The 13,165-nt window shown below is 51.0% G+C and overlaps 1 protein-coding gene across 1 annotated transcript in view; it reads right to left on the bottom strand.

The window, feature by feature from the left end:
- Positions 1 to 13,165, bottom strand: part of DPYD (dihydropyrimidine dehydrogenase) — a 521,728-nt gene that overhangs the window by 130,921 nt on the left and 377,642 nt on the right. Inside the window, exons 17-18 of the mRNA XM_037051359.1 lie at positions 2,945 to 3,065; positions 1,881 to 2,000 (exon numbers count right to left, since the gene is read on the bottom strand). Coding sequence (XP_036907254.1) covers positions 1,881 to 2,000; positions 2,945 to 3,065 — 241 coding nt within the window. The remainder of the gene's footprint in view (positions 1 to 1,880; positions 2,001 to 2,944; positions 3,066 to 13,165) is intronic.

Raw genomic sequence — 13,165 nt, 5'->3', positions numbered from 1 at the left:
TACGGGGTCTGTGACGCAGGCAACCGCGGTGGAAGCACACTTGCCGGCGCTCCGAGGGACATCTTTTGGCGAGAGTTAGCATGGAGCCGTGGTAGTGCTTTTCATCTCATGAAAGGGTCTGGCAAATTTCGTGGGGTGCTGGGCATTTGGTGTCCTGCGCCCGGGCCGGTCAGAGCAGGGGGTGCTCAGCCACTGGGGGGTTCGCTCCGCTCCTCAGACTCGGAGCCCCAGCTGCTTCGCACAGCCCTGCGAAGCTGCGGACTGAGGGCACTTCGCCCCAGAACCTGCTCCTGTTCTAAAATAAATCATCATCGCCTTCTTAAAGCGCATTTTCAGATCCCATTACCTGCGAGTTAAAGCCAACATCACTTTAAAGGAGAAAAACTATTAATTTTGTCGATACGGGGAAAGCCAGTTTTCCAAACAGATGGTCTCAATGCCCAGGCCCTCTCCAGTGGAACCTGTCGGAAACGAGGCGCAAGCCCTTGCAGTCGTCAGGGACGCCTTGCTGTTGACGGGGTCATCTCGCCCAGGCCTGGCTGCCCGGAGACCCAAGTGGATGTTTATCTATGAGCACGTGCACCTTAGAAATAAATGCAGCTTAATGGAAGCGTGACCAGGCCCCACCATCATTCCCGACGTGCGCACGTTTAAGGGCGGCGGCTTTACCTGACGCCACAGTTCTGGGCTTGAGTCACCGAGTGACGGCAAGACAGAATATTCAGGAACTGAGCGTACAGGACAAAACATGAACGGCGTTACGTACGTAAATACTCCTGCCATAGCTCTTTGGTTCATTCTTAATGCCCAGCAGCCCCGGGACCCCCTTTGCTCTCCTGATGCTACGGGGCAGGTGGGGAGATGGAACCGGCTGCCAGGAAACGGTGCACGGGCGCCCACTCTGACCCCACCCCTCCTCCGGGGGCCGCGCTGGTGCAGCCCCTGGGATTCCGCCCCATGAGGACGTGGAGGCCCTGGCCACCTGCCTCCTTCTGACGTCGTGGGAAGGGCACTGTTTAGTTCACAGTAGAACATAATCTATTTTGTTTTTCCTTTGTAAAGTCCTGGCTCACAGACACACCTCGTGCTCGAACATGCGATGCTGTGGCATGGAGAGCTTTGTCCGTGGCCCCCGGCCCCCTCCATGCGCCGTTGGACCAGCAGCGCTGTCCTGAGTGGGGCGGGGGGGCTGCTCTGCTTTGTATCCTCAACGCTGTCTCTGTCACCAAGGAGACTAATTCTCGCACTGGCACAGCCAAGAACCTCCCCGCACTGTTTCTATAAGGCCAAGGTCATTGTCACAGCCCCAGAGTGCACAGGGCGAGGTACTGAATGGGAACCTGGTGGTGACAATGTCTCTCTCTGGTTTTAAGGCGAGTGTTCGGTGACGGGGCACAGTGGGCAGGGCTGTGAGGGCTGTGAGGGTCTCATCAGCGGAAGCCACAGACGCCACCTTCCCATGGCCAGCTGGGGCGGCTGTGAAGGCGAGGGTGGGTCTCTGAAGGCAGACTGCACAGGAATCCCAATTCCAGGAATGCGGCCGTGCACTGAGACTGTGAGCAGGTCAGGGTGCATCTGTTTTCCTCTGGGAAGGCCCTGGCACGAGCCCTCGCTCCTCAGTGCCCAGACCCTCAGGCCAGGGACAGACGGGGGGACAGACGCACAGACCACAGCCCAAGAGACGCTGGGAAGCCCCAGCGCGGGACCCCTCGCCGTGCGCCTCCCGCGGAGCTGGATCCATCTGCCCCAGCCACGAGGGACGTGGACCAGCAACAGAACCCCTTGGGACCACAAAAGCCACAATGCCCTCCCTTTGACATGCCCTCCTGGGTTTCCGTGACCCCCACGAAAGCAAGGCGCAAAGACAGGCCCACACCTACCAGACACGCCGCCGTAGGTCGTCCGCTTCCCGGCGCCCACTGAGGGCCAGGGCGTGCCGTCGGCTCTGAGTCCCATCAGGCCGGAGACCGTGTTGGTGGCCGTGACGCCATCGGCACCACCTAGGGAAAGCACACCGACGCTGACCTGCAGTTGTCAGAGGGACCCTGGGAAACCCATCTGGACCCGCGCAGCCCCAGACAACACGCCCTCACCCCCTCACCCCCACACCACGCTCTGCACTGGCTGAGAGCAGGTGGAGGGATGAGTCAAAGGACATACACAAAGGACCTGTGGACAAGGACAACGGGGTGGGGACCGACCCTGGGGGTGGGTGGGGGCTGGGCTGGGGGGAAACGTGGGAATAACATAAACCATAAAAGAGTTAAAAAAGTCTTCACTAATATCACTCCTTCCATTACGCTTAAAAGGCTAGACATAAAAAATTTTAAATTACTACCACTTTGTTTTTCCAATAAGTACACAGATTCGTGGATGCCAAATGCTTTGTGTTCAGTGTTACGGGTGTTGCCTGTTTTCCAGGCAATTAACAATATTTTTGCACATCAGGGTGCAATTTCTGCTGGATACTCACAGTGTCCGTGGTGTGTAACCCTACATTGACTGTATGGACTGTGGGCACTATGGACATTTGCTAAGATGCTTAAGGCAGTGTACTAGGCCTGGTAAAGCATAATGGGAACTCGCCAGCAATTTCACATTGTGGAAGCTGGTATCTTATATATATATATATATATATATATATATATATNTATATATATATATAATTTTTTTTTTTTTACTTTCTTAAAGGTTCAAAGGCTGTTGCTGGATGGTCACACCATTAGGCTCTTTGTTTCAGAGTCACTTGCTGTGACGGGTTTTGGTTCGTAATTCTGTGCGTGTGATATCGACGCTCTTTTGCCCCCAAACCAAAGACTGGAGTCTATTGGTGAGCCCCAGTGGTAACCACGCGTGTCCGTGGGCAGAGACATACTTTAACGGCTCTGCAGTTCAGGTCGGCACTCACATCACTGGGCGAAGGACGCGGGTCTGGGACGCTTACCTTCCTTGGCGGCTCTGGCGATGCTGACGATATCGGTGACATTCGGGGTCAATTTGGCAAAAAAGGGAATGCGAACAGCTTGCCGAACCCAGCGACAGATGTTCCGCACCAGCTCTGGGTCCTGTTCAAGCAGATCAGGAGATTCAGAATGCGGTTCAAGGATCGTGATCAAAAGGCATACCCAAACTGCCACGCGGCTGGAGGTGTGCAAGGCAGACCCGCCTCAGCCACCACGAGCCAGCCCCACGGTGCACTTCTCAGTGTCACGCGTGGACTCCCTCGGGGGCTGCGGCGGACACCCTGGAAGTGAACTGCAAGTTCCCAGCACAACCGTTTCCTCCTCAACGGAGCTTTTGGGAAATACAACCACAAAGAACCGAATGGAAGGCTGTGTTGTCTACTTAGCAGGAATAAAGCATAAACTTCTGGTGGAAAGTTTGGGAAGCATGACAGAATTTCCAGTGACCCCCCCTGGTCTAAGTGCAACAAAAACCCTTCAAACCGCAGACGGCCAGGCAGACGCTATGAAATCTGCCGCCTGCTGCGTTCATTGTTTGCAGCCTCTGTCTTGCTGATGTGTGTTCGGAAGGAAGCCCACGCCCTCCCCATCGGTCCAATTATCAGACGGACTCTGTTCCGAATACAGACTCAGTGTCGGGAACGTTGGCTCGCTTCCATGACCGTTACCAAGCTCTGCGTGGCACTCATTAACATTCACCTATCTCTGAGAACTGATGAAAACAGCAGTGATGACGTGAACTCTCGAATGCTCAATTTTAAAGGCAAGGAACAGACATTTTCCGGCACCTGTCCCTTGTGGTTTTTTCAGGCTTTGGGGGCCCACGGGACAGGTGTCACTGGAGTGCACTCGCCTGTCCCATCCATGGAAGGTAACTTAGCCATGGTGACATTCTTTGATTTCAACACACATAATAGTCCCCTTTTCATCACTTTCAGTGCAAAATGTATTCCGACAGGTACTGAAATGTGCTTTGATACATTACCATAAAATATGCAACAGCAATTCATTATTGAATTTGGTAACATTAGCTTAGCAAATTAAAATGTTTTTTGAATGGAAGAAAAACCCAGAAATGATATAGCCATATATTTAATCTATGAAATGGCAGGTGAGTATATTGTTGGTAATTAATATTTCATATGTAAGAAAGTTGCCCTTTGCATTCTAACCTTTCCAAGCCCCTTAAGATGAGATCTCGAACGCTGTAACCTTTAGAGAGAACACTTGGGTGTAGTGTGTCTCCATCCATCATCTCGTGTTTGTGCGCTGAGACACCATGCTGAGGGGGTCTCCGTCGATTGCTGTTGTCTCCATTCAGTGAAGCTAATAATTTTAACTACAAAGATTCTTTGGCTTTGCTTGTTCTCCTTTTCAGAACAGTAATTTCTTCGTTAAACCAAAAATACTGAAGGAGCGTGCTACGGAATGCTGCACGGGGCGCGCGGTGCATCGTGAATAGTAAAATCTGGAGAGCGAGCCCCGCGAATTCTGCCTCATGAAAATGGAGATCTGCCCCGGCCCATGCAATGCTCATGAAATATTTATAACAGCAGCATCGGCATTACGAAGGGAGCTGCCTCTTTGTGACTTTCATTTTTAAGTTATGAATTTCCATGGGACTTAGCCTAGCAATGACAGTAACGTTAGATGCTGTGGATTGCATGTCCTTTGTGAAATCTCTCTTTCAGGTGGGATTTAACAATAATTTGAAGATCACTCTCATTGCCTACTACATAGCAGGTAGCCTGATAAGAAACAAATTTAAAATCTTATTTGGTGCCAGCTGATTAGACACTAATAAGTCGAATACATGCTTCTCAGTGGCTTTCAATACCATTGACCACCACGTCTTTATAATTTACCTTGAACAGTTGCCACCCTTATTTTTATTTTTTGGTTGGTTATCACTAGTAGGATTCTCGTGATGAGTGCCTTTCACCCACTGTTGAACATCTGGCGTTTGTCCCGAGCCTCGCCCTCTCCGCAGAGAGCATGGTCCCTTGCTCATGGTGTCCACTGCGGTCATCCCATCCGCCTCTGGTGGACCGTCCCGTGCTTCCGTGAGTGGTCTCGGGTCCAGATGCATTTTCCTCATCTGCACACTCAGCCAAACCAGCTGCTGACTAATCCTGGAGCCTGGCCGAGACACAGTTTGATGACCCGGGTGTTTCCGAACCAATCGCCGACCAACGCTGCTGCGGAGGTTGAAGACTGCTCTGTAAGTTGGGGAGTCTTCCCTGACGCGCACGCCAGGGAGTGTTCCGACACAAGCAGCCACGTGGTCGGCTGATCAGAGGAGGAGATGACGTGTGTCCTCTGGGGAACTGAAGGAGGGACTGCAATTCTTCCCCCTCTCCTGGTGTCCTGGCGCTTTGGGTGCTGATAGTCAGGAGCTCAAAGAAACACGCAGTGTTTCTGCACCTTCTCGTTCTCAGTGACAGCTTCCCGGGGGCGTGCCTGCCTAACCGGCTGGGGCTTAGAATCTTCTTGAAATGAGTAGGATTTAGACAATTCCTAATTCTCCCCCAAGTCTTCAGGATGGGAAACGACAGTCCTCTTGGCTCCCGACAGACTAACGCTTCAACGATTATCCGCACCGACAAAAAGTAAATAAAGCACGCCACGCTAGACTGCTCTCCCCTCTGTAGGCGTAAAACATGGTAGGCACTCAGACACATCCCTTGTGTCCGAGGAGAAAAGAAGGGATGAAAACTAGGCACGTTTTCCACTCACTACCTCACAGAGCCACACAGAGCCATCAGAGAATGGACCCGGGTGTCAGACTCATTGTCACCGGGGGCCACATTAGCCTTGTGGTTGCCTTCAAAGGGCCGAATGGAAAGTTAGGACTGTGTACATGTGACTACTGGTTAACTCGGGGCAAGGAACTCAGTGCTGCCACTGGGTAGAAACAAGGTGGGGGCCGGATTTGGCCCGCGGGCCTCGTGTTGTCCACCTGTGGCCTAGACTATGTCTGGGGTCAAGGCCTAAAAGCACGAAGTCCAAGATGTTTTTACAAGTCTGGGATCCTTTTAAAGAAAAAATGGTGGATCATCATCTAAAAAAGAGCAGCTTGGCAGCTTTGAGTGTCTCACCCACAACGAGCCCACCTGGTCACCAGGTGGTGACTGTCTCGTCCCATAGCTGTTACCAACACCCGCAGAGACCGTGAAGGGCAGTCACTCCCAGGGCCACAGCGCCTGTGCACACGTGTTCGCACGTTCTTCTCGAAGACCAGCTAACCCGCTTGTCACCCATGGCGTCCCTGAAGAACGTGCTGCAGCAGCAGAATGGGACTTTCGGCATGACTGGACACACAGGGAAGCGCCGGAGCCCTTCGAGAAGGGGGTGAGGGTCCTGGGGGCGGATGGTGGTCTTGAGGGGCTCCCTGGGGCAAGAGTGCCAGAGCAGCTTTGACAAACGGGGGGCAAGTGAGGAGACACGCATTGGGCTTCTGCGGCCGCTGCGACGAGGGGCAGCCGTGTCGGCCGGCAGTCAGGACCGTCGGGGACAGATTCCGAGGGGGGCCGAGCCCCAGAACGTGTAGAGCCCAGCGCCCCATCTGCTCTGCCGGTTCCCGCTGGCCGGAACAGGTGTGTTTAAAGCTTCATTTTTCTTCTGGGCCATGAGAGAACGATTTTTAATTCCAGGCACTTGTCTGTCTCCAGTCGTTGTGACGGGGGCCCTGCGACCCATGGCCCCCACAGCACGTCCCCCGATTCCCCGGGGCCTCGCCTCGCCTCCCTCAAGGGAAAATGCACCTTGGAATGGGCCTGGGAATGTCTTGATAAGCTAAATTGCAAGTGAAATTTTTGACTTTAAGAAACATTTCTCTTCAATTTACCTGGTAATTTTCACTCGGTACAATTCTCTCGGAATGGCTTTCTTACAAGGTGCCGTTTCAATGACTCACTGGAAAATTTCACCAGTTATAAAATGTTTCCGCCAAGGAGCTGCGGAGCCCTAGTTCGCACGGCTGGGCAGGAAGTGGCTGGCATTTTACGGCGTCCTCCCCTCCGCGGGAGAGGCCTCCCGGGGTCCAGAAGATCAATCTGAGCACTGACTTCAACTCTTAATTTCCCTTCCCGTTATCAGGTCCTAAACCATCATCTTCCTGAGCAAAACCGCTCCGTAAAGTGACAGGCAGGCATAAACTAGAGCCGCACGAGGTTTCCCCTTCCTCTGTACCGGTAAGACTAGACAGAGGGTCGAGGGACAGGCAGAGCGAGGCGTCTGTCCTTCTGTGCTGAGGAACTGGGGCAGCAGCAGGTTCACGGCCCCAGGGAGCGACGCCCTCCAGGGAGAATCACTAGTTTTTAATGCAAAGGCTGTGCCCTGAGTGGGAGGTTTTATAAATTAACGCACATGGTAGCCTGGGTCCCCTGCCTAGGTTTCCCAACAAGAGTTCTCACAACACGTCCTGGCCGATGTGGCTCAGTGGGTTGGGCATCATTCTGCAAACCGGAAAGCAGTGGGTTCGAATCCTGGTCAGAGTATATGCCTAGGTTGCAGGGTTTGGTCCCCCATTCACAGGCCGTTGCCAGAGGCAACCGATCGATGCTTCTCTCCCTCTCTTTCTCCCTCCCCTCCTCTTCGGAATCAATAGCATACAAATAAATAAATTCTGGCAATGATGCAATTGGCTTGGAAAGCCATCTCCCAGTGGCTCACAAAGGTAAACCCGCCCTTACCATCCACCCTGTGATTCCCCCTGCAGTTACATCTCCGGGAGACGTGGAAACACGAAGGTCTGCATATGGCTGTTCACAGCAACTTTCCAAAACAGCCCACACGGAAAGCAACCCACACGTCCATCCATGGGTGGAGGAAAACCCGAACTGTAGCAAAGCCACACCCTAGGATGCTATCCAACAATAAAGAAACACACCCCTGAATCGTACAACAACTTGGGATTATCTTTACATATGTTTGTCCTGAGAGTACCCAGCCATGTGCTAGGAAAAACAGAGACATCTACTGAAGAAGAGGCAAGCTACAATAAACACGACCCATGGGACAAGGACGCCTCAGTCCCCTTCGAAGTAGGCACCTTGGGACCTCACACAGCTCTCCCAGCGTCTCTTCACTGTTCAAAACACTCGGCAAGGGCCTTTGCTGGAACTGCCATCAGCTGCCCCGTTGTATTTTCCTGAATCTCATTGACAGCTTGAAATTCCTGGGAAGCCGGGGGCCAAGAGCAGCCCTTCCCTCCCTGACGGCCCTGTAAGGACGGCTGTCTGTCACTCTGAGAATCGGAACCCCTGTGGCCCTAAAGCCTGTGCGCGGACTTCCCAGTGGCTCCTTCCCACGCTGCTTCCTCTCACTGTCTGGCTCTCACTGCCTCTCTGGTTCCCCAGCTCAATGCCGACTTCCCTGCCTTCTGCTGCGGCGTCCGTTTGGGCCAAAACACACCCGCACGGGATGAGGTGCAAAACAGACAGCAGAATCACGCATCTGCCCTCCTTCCTACCGACTCCACACCCTTCCTGTTCATTTTGTAGGAGATCCTCCCCCCCAAAAGGCCAGGGGGGCACATAAACCATCTCCCTGCTTTCTCTACCCTTGGGCACCGAGACACACCGCATGCCTAGGCCTGGCCACTGGACGCCCCAGCCAAACATCCTGACCTCACGGTCAGACAGGTGGTTCAGGCAACCTCCTGGCAGGTGTGGTGCAGATCTCCTGACACCACCCGCGGTGGCCAGGTCAGTGCTGGGGAAGCTGTGTGCCAAAGACAATGCTCGTGGCCAGCTGCTAGGCCCCTTGGATGTCCACTCCCATGCTAAGCCTGCCCCTGCCTTCTCAACTCCCCAAGGTTTTGTACATACTTCTCTTTCTATGGCTTTGTAGAACTCAAGTAAATTGATGAGTAAATAGATACTAATCATTATATAACTGCATCCATCACATGTTCAACATATCTGGAAAATATCAATAGCATTCTACATCTGCAAAGACACATTAGTGAGGAAAGATGGGAACTCTGTACCTCTGAGTGGGGGGAAATTTGCAGACTGCAGGAAATGCAGGCTTCCTCCTCTGAAGTCCCCTCCCCGAATCTCTCGCCGGTCATCTAAGCACTGTGTATTTCGTTTATACAGCCGAATTTACTTACAGTTTGCTGCGATTTTGCTGATTACGCCACAATCAATCATTGTGGAAGACTTATCATTGGTGGATGTTTACATCAATCATACTAAGTCAGCTCTTCATACCACAGGACCTTTTGCTTTATTCTATGTTTTGGTCAACATTTAACTAAAGCTAATGGTTTAAAGCGTGATAACCTAGAAAAAATGTTCCCCGGGTGAGTGAGAGGAGGTCTTGATGTCCCCTCCTGCATCAGGGCAGGTTTGGTAGCAGGAACTTAAGGGACCAAAAGAGCTACCAAATATTAAAGGGGGAACGAAGGGGAATGGCTGTGCATCTAAATATCACCAAGACTGCATGACTAGGAAAGAGCGCTAACAAAGAATACACTTGGGGGTGTGGAATCTGAACCCCGCATGGGGTCGCTTTTGTGGTTATGCTGTTAAATCTGAATTACCCTTAGAGCAGTGGTAAGAACCATTTATATGAGAGGCACATTCAGAATCAAGTGTATTTGCCCTTGGGATAGAACCAGAGCTCCACAGACACAGTCTTCACATCCCTCAGGTCCGGGGTTTAATCCTGGATCAGAGCTGGGCTTGGCGGGCGCCGTGCTGGCAGCTGACAGGCGAGTCTAAGAGACTTTGGGGTCACTGGGTGTGAGGGGCGCACCGGATAAGAATCTTACGTGCTAGATACTGGTTTACTAGACAGAGGAAGACTAGATAAGAATCTCTCTCTGCACTTACAAGTATACACAAAAAAGGACAACTGTCAGATTACACTGCATTTCTGAGTTTTGATCAATACCATATTAAAACAAAAAGAATATACATACATTGCTATTTCTACGATAAATATGTCCCCACATTCAACAAGACCCAAAAATACACAACGTGTTCCCAGAAAACGTAACAATGTATTTAGGCTTTTTGAGGATTTCAAATCCAAACCTGAGTGCCATTTTTATTCTCAGGAGCACCTATAAAATATTAATATACAGCCCTGGCTGGTGTAGCTCAGTGGATTGAGCGCGGGCCTGCAAACCACACGATCGTGGTTCGATTCCCAGTCAGGGCACATGCCTGGGTTGCCGGCCAGTTCCCAGCAGGGGACTCACGAGAGGCAACCATACATTGATATTTCTCTCCTTCTCTCCTTCCCTTCCCCTCTAAAAATAAATAAATAAAATATATCTTAAAAAATCTTAATATACAAACAACGTTTTATTCAGAGCCCTGACTTCCTAATTAGGCCACGGCCAACTGTTTGAAAGTACATATCCTGTACTTCATCTCGATGCACTGTAAAATAAAGCCATAAAGATAAATACTGGCCTGCCTGGCTATAAAAGAAGTCAGAGGAGCCCCCTGTAACTCTGTTAGCAGCTGCCCTAAAAAATGGTGAGGCATATCAGTCTATCTCCACTGACAGCGTTTTCTCGCTGTTCACTGTCACCACGAGTGCGTGGTGAAGGCCTGACCAGCGCAGGGCAGCTGACCACGGGGCCGTGCAAACAAGAAGGCGTCCCCAGCCACACTCCTCTTATCTGCGGAGGATGGACTACACACGTGTTGTCCCCACCACCCGTGACGAGCTTTTACTTACTTGGTAACTCATTCATGCAACAAATGTGTGTTCCCCTACTACCTTAGTGGTGGAGGGATGCCGCAATAGTAAGTAAGACAAAGTTACTGTTCTCCTGGAGTCTTCACTCAAGTGGAAAATATAGTAAGAATGGACAGACATGTCATGTAATTTACACCAGGCAATAGAACGTAAAAAGCTGGGTGAGAGACCAGGGCAGACCGAGCGCTGGGCGTGGCGGCAGGCGGGTTGCTTGCGTTACCCCTGGGAAGCCGCGTGTAACTTTGCATGCATTCGAGGATCAACAGAGACCATTGCTTTGCTTTTCTAGTGGCTTAAATCATTTTAATTTCATGGAGTTAACTGTTTTCCTTGCTCCTAGATTCGAGTTGTTTGAAGTCAGGGACCATACATTTCTTTCATCATGCAGTGTCACGCACGGAGGCAAGTATGACCCTAGTCAACAACAGACAAGACAGATGTGTTTAGCACGGACTACTCATCGCCTTCCATCAAACTTTATCAGAACGAGATGTGACTCCAGAGCAAATGCTCGGCTCGTATGTTTCATATGATCATTACCTGCTTCTCTTACCTGGTTTTATGTACCAAACACTACAGGAAACCGGGACGCAGGCGTGGGCTGGCAGAAAGCTTGTAGAAGCTAGGCTAATTCTTAGCCAAGCAATTCACTGAACCAACCTCATTGCGTGAGTCAAATTTCTTGCAAAGGCTTAACTTGCTGTTCTGTATTGGAGACCATTCACCAGCAGTGAAACCACAAACATGGGTGCTCACGTTCAGGCGGGTGAGAGCCAGTGAGCGGGCGCTCTTCACAAAGGAGGAAAAGGACAAAGAGAAGGACGAACAGACAAACGGTTGGCCAGAGAAGACTAGACCTGAGACACGGAATTAACTCCTGCACATCATGGCATTTGGTTTTTGTTACAAATTAAATGATAGTGCCGTATGGTCAGAGTGGCTTAAGAATACTGGGTATTTCATTTTCAGACACAGATACAGAATGTTATAAGATTAACTGGCTGTCTCTGCTTTTACTAAGAAAATAGATCCGATTAAATTTCTTCTTCACGCTCTACCACGCCTGTGCTAGAGCAGGGATTCAGAGACACACTACCCCACAGGACCTATGGAATATTCTTGTTACCATCTGTGTCTGGGAACAGTTACACTAGAAAACAGAATGCTTTTCCTCTGCCTTCCAGTTTTTTATCTCTACGTCTCTTTTATTCCATTTGAGAGGCGACTGAGCTCATCCCTGGAATCTTCTGAAGGTGCGCCCCGGGGCGCGGAGAACGCAGCTGGGGCGCCTGCATCTGCCGCCCAGGGGCGTGCAGCCCCGCCCAGCTGGCTGCTGGCAGCTCAGAGGTCACAGTGGCCTCCTTCAGATGCGGGCTTCCAGCCGGTGCTCCTGTTTCTGGTTTATAAGTTACTTGCTTTAAAGGGCCAGGTTGCTTGCAAGGATTTACAACAGCTAAATAAAACGCATATATGTAAAATGAAATTATTTAAAATTTCTCATCCACGCATTCCGTTTTTACTGACGATGTACAGATGTACATACATGTGCTTGTGTATACATATTTACACGCACAGAATGAGTGTCTGCATGTCTGACTATACTCACATATTTAGGAAATATATTAACAGTGGCAGGAACATCAAAGCAGGCCCGGCAACAGCACCACGACGGGCAAATTCTTGGACTCGAAATGCTCTCTGAAGGTCTGACCTTCTTGTTTGGTTCTCTGCCTTAAACACACCTGCACCTGCTCCAAAGCCACGTTCTCTGTCTTGAGAGCAGGAGGACATTGGAGGAGGGTCACGGACAAGCAGTGGTGGTGCCACCTCCTGGGGCAGAGACTAAGCAGCGGCCGGTTACTGGGTCCCCGGCAGAATGGGAGCAGTGACGCAGAGCACAGGCTCTGGGAAAGTAAGTTTTAAATGTGTGGTCAGCGGAGGCTTGATGGTCGCTGATGGATCCGAGGAAAAACACAGAAGCAGCAAGAATGAAAGGAAACGTCTACGTAACATAGCGAGTCTCTGACATCCACAGGCCATGCATGTGCAGTGTCAACTCTGTGTGATCCTCTAAGACACATCCGTGCAGCGTGCGCAGTCAGCGTGGGTCACGCGGCAAGGCAGGGGGCTCGAGCCACTGGGCAGGACGAGCAGGCTGCCACGGGCCCTTCCCACCCACACCTCCCCTGCAGTCCCGACTGGACAGCTGTCTCCTTCGAAGTACAAAACAATTTTTCACACGGACCAAAAAACTTCTGTATAAAGTGGCCTCCAAAGAAAGCCAGTTGCCGAGTCTCACGCTGCAAATTAAGAACAAGTGAAGCTGTTAAAAACTGATGTATCTTAGAAAATAGAAGTTCTGGAGAGATTGGGTGGTGGCTCAGAGCACACCATATGCTCTGTACGGGAAACAAGACAGAGCGGTGTTTAAAAATGTTTCAGCCAGGGCGCGATGCAGAATTTATGTGAATAGCCTTTAG

Source organism: Sturnira hondurensis, unplaced genomic scaffold, assembly GCF_014824575.4.
Source record: "Sturnira hondurensis isolate 20B ecotype Veracruz unplaced genomic scaffold, ASM1482457v3 Scaffold0007217, whole genome shotgun sequence".
Classification (NCBI taxonomy): domain Eukaryota; kingdom Metazoa; phylum Chordata; class Mammalia; order Chiroptera; family Phyllostomidae; genus Sturnira; species Sturnira hondurensis.
Note: the sequence above shows the minus strand (reverse complement) of the source record. Positions and strands in the feature narration are given on the sequence as shown.